Consider the following 16466-nt stretch of genomic DNA (forward strand, 5'->3'; position numbering starts at 1 on the left):
TGAAAAAAAAAAACAGTGAAAGTCCATGAAGTATTTCACAATGGAAGTAAAAAAGCTGCAATACAGAGGCAATTTTATCTTGTCAACAAATAAACCGCAAACACTGAGGAAAAAGCAGGAAAACATGCTCCGATAGCCCAGATAAAATTGCTTTGGTAAAAATAGATGTAAAAGGCAATATCTACTCTAAAAGAACAGAGCGGGGGGAATTTTCAACAGACGTTTTCATCAAGAATGTAAAACTGATAATTGGTGTTATAGTGTATAACATAAAACCTATATACAGTCAAACATCAGAACAGCATGTTGAGTCTTCTGCACTTCCTTTCGTCACCACTTGAATCTTTTCAACTTCTTTGGTTTATCTGAAATGAGAAAAATCAAAACGCACCAAGAAGAGAAGCCGGTAAAGTGGACGAAACTGGAGGAGACGGAACAAACGCAGAGAGTAGAAACAACTTAACAACGGTTACCTTCTGAGGGAGAGTCCAGCGTGGCAAGACGATTTATGTGAGTGGTCTTTGTGGCTTCTTTCCAGGCATCACCTGCGAAATGCAAAGTGCTCATCAGAGAGGATGACGATCTTCATGTGTCACCCAGGAGATTTCAGCCCTGAATAGAATCTTTTCGCAGTATACTTATTTTGATTATTAGTGTTTGTAATTTACATTTAATCACATGACTGTGCAAATATCTCCAATAAATATGCAGGATGTAACCGTATCATTTCCACATCTGGAAAGATTATTTACTGTATTACTTTTCAATATTTACACCCTGGACTAACAAGTACATTATTTTATACACCTTTCTGCTGTGAGACAAGCGAATGTGTGGTTTCTTTTTTTCACCCTTGTAGCCCAAAAATTAGGGCTGGGACTTTAGCGCGTTAATTTCGATTAATTAACTACACACATATTAGCGCGTTAAAAAAAATAACGCATTTTAATCGCACACTATAATTTATTTATTTTTTATTTATTTTTTTTAAATACAGACGGAGGGAAGCGTTGACAAGAGTGTGGTTGTGTGCAGATTATGCAACAAGGAATTCGCGTATCACAGCAGCGTATCAAGCCTCAAATATCACCTCAACGCTAAACATGTAGCAGCTAGCGTGGAAGCTAACGGGGCCCAACGCAGCTTAACATCCAAGATTCTATATACTGTGTTTTAATGCATGCTACATTCAGATTTCAAATAGGGATATGTTCTGTGTTTGTTGAAATATTGTTGAAAATGTTAATTTTCTAAAGGATAAAGTATATGCGATTAAAATGCGATTAATTTCGATTAATTAATTTCAAAGCCTGTAGTTAACTCGATTAAAAATTTGAATCGAGTCACAGCCCTACCAAAAATCTTTGGCAGCATACATGAAGCTTCAGGAATCTGAAGTGTAGTTCAGAAGAATAGAGGAGCCGAAGGAAATAAAGAAGCAAACAACAAGTACCCAGAGACTATGAACAGATGTCCGATTCAGGCCCAATTTTCTTCTGCAAAGGATTTAAACTTTGACCAGATATTTTAGCTTTGGTACGTTCATTTGGAAGTTGTGGGGTAAATTTACCTGCTATATGGATATTTTCATTAGTTCTGGTCCTGAGGGATGGTATGGAAATTCTGGTGCGACCTGACACGGAGGCGGGTTCAGCCCCCACAACGGCGGAATCTATCTCCACCTGACGATGTCGTCTTGACTTGGAGGCCTGAGAAACAAATACATCATCTCTTTTGTTTTACCCCGCATTGCGTAGCCTAATGATTTGAAACAAATAAATTCAGTGCAGTTAATTCAATGAATACATAACATATTTCACAAGCGTGACAAACAAGTGAAATCATAAAAGAAATACAACTTTAAAAGATAAAGAAAACTACACAAGCGATAATAAATTAGAGATTTAACACCCTGCACTTCAGAAAACAATATAACAGAAGTGGCCGAATATGAAACTAGGATGAGTGAATGAAAAAAAAAAAAAAAAAAAAAAGCACATGAAAATATGAAACCACAAACAAAGAGAACACTGACGTGATTTTTTTCATTTTTCTATCACGACTGTAAAAAACTACAGCTTTTAAGAAAGCCTGGATTTTAGGAAAAATATGAATAAAAATAAAAGCACCACATAACGTGACACACCAACCTCTGAGGCTTCTCCAAATGCCTTTGATTTGATGGATGCGAGGAGCTCGGCTCTTTTGGAGCACTGAGGACACAAAACAGGCGGTCAGTCAGCAGCGCTCTAATACAGCTTTAAGAAAGCTCCAAGAAAATGCAGGAAGAATTTTATTTCACTTCGGTTTGGAGAGTTTCACATCTTGCATACCGTTGTCCACATGTACTCAGGTTCTTTTGTGCCTTTTGGCCTTTCGCCCATACACATAAACAGTTTTATGTCACTGAAAATCAACCTTTCAGAAAACTATCACAAAGACAAAATTGACAAACTCAGTTTGCACTGATATATCGTCAGAGATACGTCTGAGATTTTCAGCTTAAGCCATTAGAAAATGAATATTCCAACATGTTGTGGCAGATCTGGCAACCCTGCAGCTCATAAAATCATATTTATGATGTGGATTGAAGGATCTCATACCGCTGTTGTTACAGAACACACCCCAACAGCACAGCTCTTCTTCCTCTGATTTTAAAACCTATTTATTTGAACTTGGTGATCTGTTATCAGTCATGCTTGGGCTAGTCGCTAATAACATATTTTTTCTGTGATGTGATGAACTCAAAATGCTTTACTTGATTCACTAGATTGTTAGATGCTCACAACAACACTTCCATGTAGTTTCTGTTTGTTTTCTGATGTGGGAAAAACTCAGAAAAAGCCTAGAAGAAGCCCAACTCACCTCCTGCTGTGATGATGTTCCTTCATTACTGTCTTCATCTTCATCAACCCTGTCCTGTGAAACCAAAACAAGCATCAAATGGCTTGTGAAAAAAAAAAAAACCTTGTGGTCCCAAAAGCCACAGATTTGCCTTGTTAGGATTTGGGCAGTTTGGAAAAGTTGAGTTTCACCAAAGCCACTTTGATTTCTTTCCTTCTGTGAGGTACAAGCCCCAATATCAAAAAGGTTGAAACACTGTTGAAAATGAATGATTTGCAAATCCGATTCAATTATATCTTAGTCATAGAAAAACAAATAAAATGTTGAAAGTGACATGTTTTAAATCTTACAAATTTGAGATTAGCTCATTTTTTTCACGAGGTAGTAAAATAACTAACTTTCAACTTTTCATAAGTTTCCAAGCTCTATTGTGAATAAAATGTTGGTTAAAGGGATATGAAAATCATTACATTCTGTTATTTTATTTACATTTTATACAGCTTCCAAGTAGCCCATGTAGACTCCTGCAGTAAAAACCTAAAGAGGTGTAGGGCAGTATACCAACTTTTAAACATATATCAATATAGTTGAAAGCAGGTATGGAATAAGATGATACCGTTTGTAATATTGTATAATTGTATGGTTCGATGTTAACCCTAATCTACAGTCACAAAATACAGGATGAAGGACAAAATACAACCCTCTTGTATGTCAATTAAATCTTCCTAAAGAATTTGAATCCACTCAAGGAGAATCCCTGAACTACCTCTAAATAACGGATGGTGTAGAATCAGGATCTGATTCTGCCTTTCTGAAATATCTTAACAGGCTAGTAACTTTGTGCTCAATCTGCAGCACATTGTACTCATATGCTAGAGAAGGATTTGGAAAGCTTGCGCATGAGTCCTCCAGTTTTTACAACCGTCTGTGGCTTACAACTGAATATTTAGCCCACTTGGTAGAAAATAGTGATACATATTTTAATCATCCACCATTCGGCCAAGAAATACCAGGAAATTTATTTTTGCCAGCTAAAGGGGGAAACACAAATTACAATGCAAATAATGTATGATCCAACAAGAACAGGGAAAGAAATACAAGCGATATGACACAATACCCTAAATTATATAATGGGGGGGTGAATAATAGGATAGGATAAGATAAGTCGATTATATATGTGTAGAGACAGTGAAAAAATGACAAGACACATGAGGATATGATATAACAGACATAACATAATACCACATGATACGACACAACGGTTCACAATACAAAATATGCCATGAAAGAAGAAAACCGTTGATTTGAAATAAGGAAAATGTCCCTTAAATACCAGTAGATACTGAAACAATTGGGATTATTCTATGGAGACATCTCACCTTCCTTTGCTGCCACTTGTAGAAGTCGAGCACAGTGCTGCGAAGCTGCGAGACGAGGTCTTTACGGATCAGGTTTACAGACGAATCACCCTGCGCTGTCATCTGCGACATGACTGAGGTCTTCATCTTTTCATACATCTCATTAATATTGGACATTTCCTGCAACCAGATAAGCGTTATACATTTTCATAACTCTACCGCTGAAAGGATCAAAGGAGGGCAGAGTCTCTGCTCACCTCAAGCACCTCAACGTTGACCAATTCCTGCGGACGGTACGCTCGTTCTATGAACTCCTCGCACAACACAGACTTCTCCACCTTCCTCTTCTTCTTGTAGACAAGCTGGAGGCAGAGCAAAAGGAAACATAATGAATTGTGGACTTTTTTTAAAACCATATGTAGATTATTTTTTCTTTTATTGCTTTTAGTAATAAATCTCCAACTCGTGTTTTAACACAACAATAAAGACTTCAGACTTTTAATTTGGAAAGCAACCTGCTGTTGTTGATTTTTATTTTTTCTTTCTCCACACATTTACATCCAGGTACTTTATTAGGAACATCAGTTTATTTATGCAATTATAAAATTAGACATTTGCAGTGTGACATTCGTGAGGCTGGTGTGACAGATGGTTTTGTTACAGAGAAGTGTCTAGGAAGACTTCTGCATAAAATATTTGGAAAAGGGGAGGCACGTCCAAAATAAACTGGTCAAAACCATTAGAGACAATCAAACTTTAAACAATCAGATGAACCAAGTGGAACAACATAAAGCCAAATCTAAGGCTTTCTGAGATCTTGCCAAATGCAGAGAAGAAAAAGTTGGGCCCATTGTTTTGGCTGCCTTCAGTTACCGACTCTCCCTTTTAAAGAATCTAAGCTTCACTGTGTAACATAAACTGGCTCCAGGAGGGCCTTGCTGGGTAATTTTCACCTTTACACAACAAACAAATATATAAAATGTTGAGGATGGCAGCTCACCAGAGTGGGCATGGCAGTGAAGTGGAAGGCTTTGCAGAATATCAGCTGTTGGAGGATGTAGACAGCGTCAAAGTGTTGTGCGTCCACTGCATCTTTCTTAAACTTCATTACATCCTCCCAGTCCCTCAGAGCCAGGCGGATCTACATCCGGAGACAAAAAAAAAAGCATTTCAATTATGTGTGACAGCTCATTTAAACAAAAGGTATGCATGCTACCATCCTGACCTGCTCTGAGGGTGAAGCAGTCTGGCACTGATACAAGCTATACAGCAAGTAAAGTCCTCCAACACGGATCTGGAAGCTAAAAGGCGGAAGAAAGTAGCAGCTAGCCGTGTCCAGAACCAGGCGGCTGAAAACCCGCTTCTCGTGGTTTGTTGTTCCACTGTGGCAAGAAAAATACAAGATACAAAATGCTGGAAATTATGCATTTTCCCAATTCTGCCAAAAGTTGACATTACTTATGAAACAGAGTTTTTGTTCCGTGTTTGTCTTTATCATTGGGGAAGCACCGTCTCTATATACAACATTAACCGCTGAAAACCTGAATAAGAGAGCCGAAATGAATATTTTCTTAACAGACTTAATGCCTTATAATAACAATTTATTTAATAAGCTGTAACTATTATGGACAATCAGAAAAATATAACATGATGAAAATAAAGATTAGTCTCAATAATAAAATGCTAGTATTACCCTCCAATAATGAGGTGTTATGAAAATGTAACTGTTCAGAAAAGATTTGGAAATAAATGGAAAATAAATATGAACTGGTCAAATCGGATTCAATTACCCTTATCAGTCCTCTCCTATTTTGTTTAATTTATCAACAAAGGACTGTATTTTTTATATTTCTGTCATATACAATCAGTTTAAGTGAAAATACCCAACGCGTGATACCAACAAAAAATGGAATATGTAATAATAATACTAATGATGACTAGGAAAGTTTCAAACGTGCATGCAATCAAGAAAAACTGTGTTTCAAAGCTCCTGAAGAAGGAAATTAACCTTGTAGAATTCATATTTTCACTTTGGAATTAACAAAGTATTTAATCATAACTAAAAGTGAACGAGATTAGTTGCGCATTTAACAACATTCATGGACGTTTTCACTGTAAACTTACTAAAAAATCTGAGAGAACTTCATTTCCCTCCAAATGCTGGAGAAAACCTCAAAGCGGACCGACTGTGTTTGCTGGAAACGATTCAGCAGCTCCTCGCTGTCTGACTTCACCTGTTTCCTGCAGACTTCCATCTCAATACTGTCTCTGACACGAACAAGAAAAACTAATTTAACCACAAAAAGCCTCTATCTTCTTCATCAAGAATCACATCTTGATTTTTGTCACGTTTCTACAAAAAAACATGCAGAAAACAATTCGTCGTTCGGGGTCCTGGGATGTAAATACACAAGACTGTCGAGGCTCAAATGCGTCATCAACAACCGACGTCTTGATTATGAGCAACGTTGAAAGACACCTTCGTAATCATCGTAAAAATGAAAACCGTATTATTAAACTTAAATAAGTTTTATTTAGAATTTCTTATTTGCATATAAATGACTTTGACATCAATTTAGCGTAAGAGATTACTATATATGTAATGTAAGCACAGAACAAATGACAAAAAGTAGAGGGAATTTACATTGTGTCCCAAGAGTATTCAAATGAAAGAAAACACATTATAACCAATCAGAAATGTGACATATGGATATAGCTATATTCGGGTGTTACGTAACAAAGTTTTTAGAGCAAAATTTAATACTTCTTTTAAAAAAAATGTAATTGCATCGTTTTTTTTTTGTTTTTTTTTAAGAAGTTGATTTTCTTGGTTTCTTACGGGGGTAGTTTCTTTTTTTCCGGTGATGTTGAAATACAGTATAAAAGGTGGTAATCATTAAAAGGCTATCTTACAGTGAATGTTATCAAGTCTGAATGTTTCAGGGGACGTATTTGCTTAATTTACCTTTTAAAAATGCTTTTCACTGTATATGGAAAAGTATCCAATTCCACAAGTGCACTGAAGGCACCACACGGATGTGCATGCGTTACGTTGTCCGGAAGTAAACAATCCTCAGCTGACGTGGAGTAGAACCAGTTGGACCATTTTAAGGAACCATACCTGAAGTCCTTGGGTCTTTTAGGACGTTAGAGACTCTAGTCGCTGTCTTGGTTTAGAATAAGTTTAGGGGACCATATTGGCGTCGTCTGAGCTTCTCGTATAATTGCGGGCACCCACTTAGACCTTTACTGAAAACAAAGATGGCGTCAGCGGAGGAAGCCAGCAAGCCGTTTGCTGGGTTGTCGGATGTCTCCATATCGGAGGATATTCCGGTGGAAGGGGACATCTCCGTCCCTGTCGGCCCCTCCAGAAGAGACGACGAGTTTTCTACGTTGGACGAGCCGGTGAAGGAAACCATCCTGCGAGATCTGCGGGCAGTGGGGAAGAAGTTTATACACGTTTTGTACCCGAAGAGGAGCTCGGCTCTGCTGCGGGACTGGGACCTGTGGGGCCCGCTGCTGCTCTGCGTGACGCTGGCTCTTCTGCTTCAAGGTGGCGCGGCTGACAGCGACGACCAGGGAGGACCGCAGTTTGCCGAGGTAGCATAAGTAATGTTACTTCATTAGATAACGGGTTTAACAGAGGATCTGCAAATATACTTAACCTTCACCTTTATTTAACCATGAAGTCATTAAGAACAAATTCTTATTTACAGTATCAGTATTTGGCTCCAAATCATTTGTGACAATATGGTGCAGAAGTGTGAGACATTGAAATAAAAGCAGTGTTTCTTTCATCTAAGAAAACTGAGTTAAAATGATAGTTTTTCCGGTGTATCTTGCAACTAATTTCCTCTAATAACCAATTTGTATATTTTCCTTTCCCCAGGTCTTTGTCATTGTCTGGTTTGGCTCCATCATCATCACTGTCAACTCCAAGCTGCTGGGTGGCACCCTCTCATTCTTCCAGAGCCTGTGTGTGTTAGGATATTGCATTTTGCCTCTGACGGTGGCCATGGTTGTTTGCCGGATTGTCTTGCTGAGTGGCACGGGAAAGGTCAGCTCCGTCGTGCGGTTGGTAGTGGTGACGGCATCCTTCGGCTGGTCCACCTTTGCTTCCACAGCCTTCCTTGCAGACAGTCAGCCGTCCAACCGCAAGGCACTGGTGGTGTATCCGGTGTTTCTCTTTTACTTTGTGATTGGGTGGATGATCCTGACATTCACGCCATGACATTGGAGGAAACTAACAGAAACCAAAACTTTTGTAGAGTGAAAGAACTCAAAGAGAATCCAGAATTTGCCTTTGGAGAAAGATGAGCAACTACTGACAGGACTGTAGGTGTTTCTGGGTGTCTGAAACAGCATTTAGACTTACAGAACACCAAAGTAATTCCATTCTTCTTTGAGGAGGAGTGGTCAACAAGACTGCTGCAGCTAAAGAGAAGATATGTTTGTTTATTTCCAGTTTTTCCCAATTGTGTTTACAATGTGTAAATAGAAATAATTAATGAATGTTTGAACTATTAGAGCTACAATTATTTTCTCCTTTCCCTTTTTGTCTGCAGGGTGTGCTTCGGAACTTATTCGTTTTTTTCTCAGTAAACACTTATAGACAATTAGCTCATGTGTTTGTGCAGTTTGACTAAAGCTCTGGCTGTAAAATTTCTGTTTCTCATTTTATTAGATGGTTGACATCAGGAGGTGGTGACCCTACATAACATTAAATTTACATTTGAATGTGTTTCTTGCCTAATTCTGCCCTCAGCTTCTCTTCTTCCAAAACAGACATCAAGTAAAGCACATAATTTAATCCATTGTTAAAATGACTTCAGTTGACATCCATGTCTTTAAGATCTTACCACTGTGCCAATTGAAACATTTTTCAGCGATGCGAAAACAGTAGTAATTCATTTCAAAGGTTGGGTATTTCCTTTAATGCAGCAATGACGCTCAACGGCAGTTGGCTCAGGACTGACATTAAACCATTTCACAGAGAAATGTTTTATTTTTTCACAAACTGCATGTTTACAAGTGCAGGTTGACCCACATTGCAGATCCCACATAAAGGAAAATAGTTGCCTTCCTTTTGACTAAACTGGTACTGACTGGTAAAGGAAAGCCACTAATATAAGAATTATGTTTCACAGTATTTTTTGTTTAGAATCAAATGACATACCCTTGGCATGGTTACGCATCAGAACAGATGAAAATATCAGAAAGACACAATTCCAGAAGAATCCAAAGGCTTTTTTTGACAAAGCATGAATTTGTCAGGATTTGCAAAGACTATTTAAAGCTAAACCAAGTGGATAAAAGACCAAGCATGTGGGAGTTATTTATCTCTCCAGTTATTTGCTGAAAGAAAAAGGTTTACTGTGAACTCCGATAAGGAGAATCAGGGGGGGAGGGGGTGCATGAATCAATCAATCAATAAATGACACTGCTAGCATAACATGGACAAGGTCTCTCCTTCCATGGCAAAGAAAAGAAGATATGATGACACATATTTTGCCTTTGGCTTCACCTTTACAACGGTGGGTAATGAGGGGAGACCACAGTGTGTCGTCTGTCTTAAAGCGCGAGCCGTGTAAAAAGCTGCACACAATAGCGGAGGAATTAATACTTCACAGTGATATGGACATAGTTTCAACTATGCTTCATGACTCTGCAGCTAACACTTTAAATAGTTTTACTGTAAAGGCAGTTTGTTATTAATTTTTATAAAAAAATTTAAAAGGTTGAGGTTTTATTAATTATAATGTGTGAAATAAACTGCAATGGAGTCTGAAAACAAATTATGTGTATGTATGTCCTGTTTTTTTTTTTTTAGGGGGGTGCGCAAAAATTTTCTTAAAGGGGGGCCCAGCAGAAAAAGTTTGGGAACCACTAAAAGTATGTAATATTCTTGTCTGTAGAGGGCAGCGATGACAAACTGTTCGGAATTCACCAGAAGAAGAAGACAAAGAAGAACGTGAGGCTGACGTCATCAAAACAAGACCGCCGCAAACTCAGCGTATTCCTATGTAAACATCAGCTTGGGGGTTCAGTTAGTGCCTCACTCGTGTCAGTAACAGCGCAAAAAGGAAGTAGTCCGAGTTGTTTAGTATTTCACACACAGGTGAAGTTCCCGCTGTTTCTTTGTGCGCTCCTGAGGCGGACCAAGCTGTAGATTAAAGTTATCAACGTAAGTAACGGTCACTTCAGCGATGGAGGGGCCGCCGCAGCTTCCACCAGAACTTTGGGTGTATGTGTTCAGCTACCTTAGCACGGAGGAGAAACACACCGTTCGCAGCTGCTGTAGACACCTGAAGAAGCTTATCGACCACCCGTCCCTGTGGAGGGACTACACGGTGGTACTGTCTGAACTCCGCCGCTACACATACGGCTACTGGGACACCTTGAGCCGCCGGAAGCTCACCCGGGTGGCGGTGAGACACCTACGGCGCAAAGAGTGGCGACGCCTCGTTAAGTTCCTTCCGTCGCTCACTGCCATTGTGTTTGTTGACGGAGGGCGCCAGTACAAAGAAAAATACTTGGACAATCTGTCCAGGTTTCCTGAACTGCGAGACCTCGGGGTACGGAACGCCACTTGGGATGAATTGATTCTGGGGCGTAGTCTCATCGAACATCTTCGGGAGCGGCTCACCCACCTCAGCGTGTGCAACGTCCGGCTGCCCTGCACGGTAGATTTCATCAACGTGGTGTCGAACCTGGTCAACCTACGGCACCTGCTTTTCCATCAGCAGGGGGAGGGCTACGGACTGGACACGGTGAGGCCGGTTCCCCGCCACGTGTTCCACAACCTGCTGCTGAACCTGAAAAAACTTAAATACCTATCCTGGGGGATGAAGGGGGAGCCACCAGAGCCGCTTCCCGAAGACTATCTGAACCCCCCGGACCCGGACCAGCCAGGTCAGTCTGACCCCAATCAACTGTCCGTACCGGGAGACACTATTATAGTATTTCCTCATGGCTAAGGAACTTAAAGGACAGGGACAATATGTTATTTAAATGATCTAATGTAGTAAAGTAGAACACACAAGGCCTGCATCAAACGTTTTACAACTGAAAAACTTTTAAAAATATAAATTTTTAGGGATTTTCACTAACATCCATATTGAGGATGTCTGAATGTATCTTTAGCTTTTAAACTAAGAGCAGCACTTTTACAGGTGTGTGTGTACCTGTAAATTATCACTAAAACAGATGGTAAACAAACATAGCTGCTGTCTCTTAACTAAAGTTCTAACAGCTTAGAAACAACCATCACTGGCTGCGTATGGTGGCAGGATTCTCAGAACAGCTACTGTACCCCAACACCGTGTTAATAAGGACTTTGTCTTTTTCATTTAGGAGCATCTTCATATGGTGGCCCATCGCTGATAAGTCTGGAGCTTGTGGATTACCCAGAAACAACGCTCCCTGAAAACGCACTGAGGAGTCTGACGACACTCAGGTCACTGACAGTCCGCTACAGGTATATCAGAGAAGGAATTGAGTGTCGCCTCAGGTCCTGGCTGAGTCCTTTGAGGCAGCTAGATTCACTCACTATCATAGGTGAGTTGCGCTACAATTCTTTTTTTTTTTGTGTGTCTGTGTTTTTTTTTTTTAATTCTTTATTACATCAGCGGTTCAAAACGGCGACATGATAACAAGGCAGATCAGAAATGATTTCAACAATGAGTTAATGAAAACAGATCTTTGTGCATTTCCATTTAAACTATACATAATAATCATGACGGACAGTTGTGTCTAGGTGAGTCACCAAGTTAGTCTTCCCATCTCATGGATCTGATGATTTTGATTCTTTGGTTGGATCTGCAGCCAAAGAATCTGCTCCTCAACCTTTCAGATAATGCCCCAAATAATTGAATTCCTTGGGCAGTTCCACTAAGTAACTTATCATAACTTACTGTCAGAGATGTTATGGAAAATGACAGAACTAATTGCGTCAAGGTGGAACAGTTGAACAGCAGGGGGAAGTGCTTCATTAAAATCACCGTCTGCCGCTTTCTTTTTGCCAGGAGGAAATTCTCTCGCCACATATACAACCACTATACCTTCCAGTGTGACCAGGCTGACGCTGAGAGTGGCCATAACCCTGAAAGACATGGACTCAATCGCTCCAAAAGTTCCTGGACTGGAGCACCTGGATATAGAGCAGAACCGCTCCAGCGGAAGCCTCTGCAGACGAATCCCCATGCTGTTTCCTCAGCTCAGGACTCTCAGGATACGGTGAGTCTGGCATATTTATTTCCCCCTAATAATTTCTAAAAGGCCACTGAGGCCCCCCCTGACCACTTACTTGTACCTAAAAGAAACTGTTGTTTTTATTTTTTTTCTTCTATATAATAAAGGATAAGTGCACACTGCAGTAATTTATTTGACCATACTGTGTTTAGGTTTGGCAGTTAAAGATTATTTTACTTGTGATTATTTTTAGGATGTCATTACTTGTCTGTGGAATGTCAGCAAATTGTGTTGTTTCTTATGGCTCTATAGAGAAGTCTTGAGACATCTTGTTCGGTTTCACCAGCAAAAATAGAAAGCACGATTATTTCTTTATTCAATACTCATGAAATGAAGAAAAATGGAGCATACAGATGATAATGTTTACTTTATGTGACGTAGATGAGATGGTCAAAAGTGCAATTTGAAGAATTTTGAAGGTTTTTAGACAGGAAAACTATTTTAAGGAATAATTTAGCAAGAATGAAATCTGGCTCGAGCTAAACTTGACATAACAAAGTAATGGACCGTCAGAAAAGAAACAACTTTTGTTACATTTTTTAAGCAAAAACATCAACAACTTATTGGCTTTCTAATTTAAAAAAGAAAAGTCATTTGCTTAGTGTTGTAATCCAAGTGATTGTCAGCTATCAGTAATGTTTATGTAAACATTTCATATATCGGTTTTGGATGCTATAAATACAAATGATCATCACTGGCTACAACATTTCCAAACAAGCTCTACACTAACTTAATCTATTTTATTTAGTAAACAATTCATGAGTTAAAATATACTAATTCTCTGAATAATTGTTCATTTTCATTGAAATTCAGATGTTGTTTTGGTTCCAGGTTTTGTTATTTAGATCTGTGAAATAAATGATCATGAAGTGTACTTATCATAAAGGTTCGTAGTTCATAAGTGAGAGTAATGATACGATTTCCATTGTGTGTAGAAACGTTGACATGTCACACTTCAAGTTTCAGCTTAGCAAGATTGCTGTAGTGATCTGTCGTGCAGTCTAATTCATAGAAAGTTGTGCATATATCTCAGAGGGGTCCTTGTCTGATTTCTTAACATTTCTGTATCACTTTCAACACTCCACTAGTCCGAATTAAATGCGGTCGCATTAATGGACACAATAGCTTAATTTGGTGCATGCTCTGATTTCCAGAAGAATCCCACAGGTTATTAGATAGATATAATAATAATAATAATAATAAGAGTGACGTCAAAACTTTCCTAATCCACGATTTTCACCGATACTTTTCAAAGCAACTCCCCAACATTTATTTCACAGCATCGAAGCCAAACGAGAGGGAAGAACACTTAGTTTAATTTTCTTTGTGGGTTTTGGGTCAGCCTGCAGCTGCAGCTCCTCCCGGTGAGGTGTGAAATAATGATTCTCTTTAGTCGGTGCAAAATCAACCAAATAAAACAAAAAGCTTTCACATGTAGAAAAACTACCTTTTCAGTTGCTCCCATCCAACCGTGGTATGTTTTACAGAAGCAAAGTGCAGTTGATATGGTAACCCGAATTATTACGGCAGTATGACGTGCTGACAGGGACTTCAGTGCTCTGCCTCATTTGATTTATTGATTTATATCCTGACTGAATATTATATATTGTACACTAAAGTAGTGATGGGCAATTAACCCATAAAGATCAGTCTGGGTGGGGAAAAAAGAAGGTAAGTGGAAACGAGCCAAAAAAGTCATGGCACTTTTTTCACAGTTTTAAAACAGACTTTGTGAATCAATGCTTTTCTGTAAACGAGCTTCCTGATATTTCAAGCTTATGTACATAAATGATATAATGTCTTTCCTTCTCCAGCTTTTTCCGCCGGGAACCAGAGAAAGACCTGCTGAGCCTTCACAAGCTGCGACACCTGGTGCAGTTGGAGCTGCTGGTGGAGCGCTCGTTCATTCTACGAGATTATCTCAACGGTCATCCCTGGCCCAGCCCCTGCGTGCAGGAGCTAATCAACCAGCTCCGGGAGTTGTCCGAGAACAGGATCACGGTCATCACCACAATGCGACAGAGAAACCCTCTACGCGAATGTGACTGTGTGTGGGAGGGGGACTGAGCTTGGGAGAGGCACATACCAGGGAAAGCAGTTACTTGATCCTTGAAGCGCATCCGTAGGCCGCTGTTAAAGAAAAATAAGCAGTGAGTAAAAAAAACACAAAAAAAACTACTAAACCACGGAGCTGGCTGCCGCTGTTGGTCATGCCACTTCTTTTCTGAAGTAAAATGTCTGAAGGCTTACTGAAAGCCTTAAGGCTTCAGAACAATAAATCAAACGACAGAGCTTAGATGTGGTCATTTTTGGCTTATGACCAAAGTTTAGAGCAGTCGCTGATTATAAATTATAATGCCCAGTTTGCTGGTTACCACACTGGTAAAATACCCTCACTGAAAGTTACCCGAACAAAATAAAAAAAAAAAACACATCAAAATAAAACAGATGTATTTAGAGGTATGACAAGTATGACAATGTGAAAACTATGTGATATAGTAAAGTAAACCGCATAACTAATTGCAATATTTGCAGCAGGGTGTTTTTGAATGACTGAACATGTTAAAAAGTGTATCTCCAACTCAAATGGGAGTTATTCAGACGTTCTATGAAAGATCCAAAACTACTCGGTTTACATGATGTTAAGAGAGGAAAAGCAGCTGATCTTAGGGAGTTTCCCCTGTCCCAAACCACGGAGTTGGAACAGGAGCCAGGACAAAACGCCGTTTCCGTGTTGCTTTAGAAACACGAGGTTAAATTCACCTGAAATACTGTAATAATCTGGTTGTAATTACCAACACAAATTTTGAACAATTGATGGCGAATAAGATAAAGAAGGCAGATGAGGAATTTTTGAGATTTTTTTTTTTTACCACTGGCAATTATTGCCCCAAAATTGACGGTTACATTAGAAATTTAAGGAGCAGATACAGTAAACGTCAGGGTACTTGAATTATAAAGTGTAGCTGCTGGAAAAAATGCTGCTTAGCATGGAGTGAGCAGTTCCTGCTTCTTTAGTCCAGGAAATCTCCCAGTATTTACTGCCTAAGCTGTAGTTGCTGCCTAAGCTGTAGTTGCTGCCTAAGCTGTAGTTGCTGCCTAGTGGTGAGTATAGCTGACAAAGTGGATCACTTTGTTGGGCACTAATGATGAAATGAAACCTGATAAATTCTAGCTCACCATTAGCATGAGCCACAGGGAGTAACTAGAAAGCTGCCACACGTTAGTCAGAGGAATTTCCACAATCTTACACTAAAGTGTTTATCCGCACCATCGCTACAGTAAGTCGAGCCTGGCAGGCGACTTTTCTTTTTTCTCTCACTTGACCAAGAAGCAGTTGTGCTTCAGGATGTTCAGGAAACATATTTCTGACTTCACATGAAAATATGAGGCTCAACCAGATAGTGCAGGAAATCTAAAATGTATTTTCTGATCATGTTGCACCCCCCACTGCCTTTTCTTTCGAACTTGTTATAATGAAAGTACTGATTTCAGGTTGTACATGAAATGCATCTGAAAAAGCAGCTCTTTTTTTTTTTTCTTTTAGATTTTATGCTTTATAGATACAGTCTGACTGAAGCTACAAGTGCAAAACAGATAACAAAAGTAGCTTTAAACCATCTGAAGATTAACTTGAACTTCAGAGTTTTTTTTTTTTTCCAGAGGGTGCTGTTATCAAGTTTTAAATGTCATAAGATATTGCTATATTTGGTCTCTTTCGTGTTACTTTGGCATTCTGTATTCTTGTGGATGTTTTCTTAAATTACACTCGGCCATTAAAGGTAAGTTATTTTTTTTTCTCTGTAAGTCCATTTGTTCAAAGAAACTCTGACTTAAAAGCTGAGCAATTTTCTGTCATTTGAATAGGAGTTCATTAAAAGTATCATTAAAACTTGTTACGAAAAACTCAATGAATGCAATGCAAGCTCTTTTTGATTTTTCTTTCATCTCAAATTTGTTTTTTCTCTGAAAAATACAGTATTGTATGAATTGGATGTCCTTGAAATTTACTCC

The 16466-nt window shown here is 39.1% G+C and overlaps 3 protein-coding genes across 3 annotated transcripts; 2 read left to right on the forward strand and 1 right to left on the reverse strand.

Moving 5' to 3' along the window:
• Positions 1-56: 56 nt before the first annotated feature.
• On the reverse strand, positions 57-6635 carry snapc1b (small nuclear RNA activating complex, polypeptide 1b). Its single transcript, XM_075448810.1, has 10 exons — positions 6327-6635; positions 5428-5584; positions 5203-5343; positions 4460-4564; positions 4224-4382; positions 2866-2919; positions 2151-2213; positions 1571-1709; positions 474-545; positions 57-365 (listed from the first exon to the last, which is right to left on the reverse strand). Exons 1-10 carry the CDS (start codon positions 6455-6457, stop codon positions 331-333), a joined length of 1056 nt encoding a protein of 351 aa, XP_075304925.1. The 5' UTR covers positions 6458-6635; the 3' UTR covers positions 57-330.
• Positions 6636-7237: 602 nt separating this feature from the next.
• yipf6 (Yip1 domain family, member 6) lies at positions 7238-8943 on the forward strand. The gene is made up of 2 exons (XM_075448811.1): positions 7238-7802; positions 8092-8943. Exons 1-2 carry the CDS (start codon positions 7464-7466, stop codon positions 8431-8433), a joined length of 681 nt encoding a protein of 226 aa, XP_075304926.1. The 5' UTR covers positions 7238-7463; the 3' UTR covers positions 8434-8943.
• Positions 8944-10179: 1236 nt separating this feature from the next.
• On the forward strand, positions 10180-16357 carry LOC142366518 (uncharacterized). The gene is made up of 4 exons (XM_075448422.1): positions 10180-11114; positions 11556-11759; positions 12227-12437; positions 14267-16357. The coding sequence occupies exons 1-4, from the start codon at positions 10409-10411 to the stop codon at positions 14517-14519; spliced, it is 1374 nt and encodes a 457-aa protein (XP_075304537.1). The 5' UTR covers positions 10180-10408; the 3' UTR covers positions 14520-16357.
• Positions 16358-16466: the final 109 nt, after the last annotated feature.

This window comes from Odontesthes bonariensis, chromosome 17, assembly GCF_027942865.1.
Source record: "Odontesthes bonariensis isolate fOdoBon6 chromosome 17, fOdoBon6.hap1, whole genome shotgun sequence".
NCBI classification, from domain to species: domain Eukaryota; kingdom Metazoa; phylum Chordata; class Actinopteri; order Atheriniformes; family Atherinopsidae; genus Odontesthes; species Odontesthes bonariensis.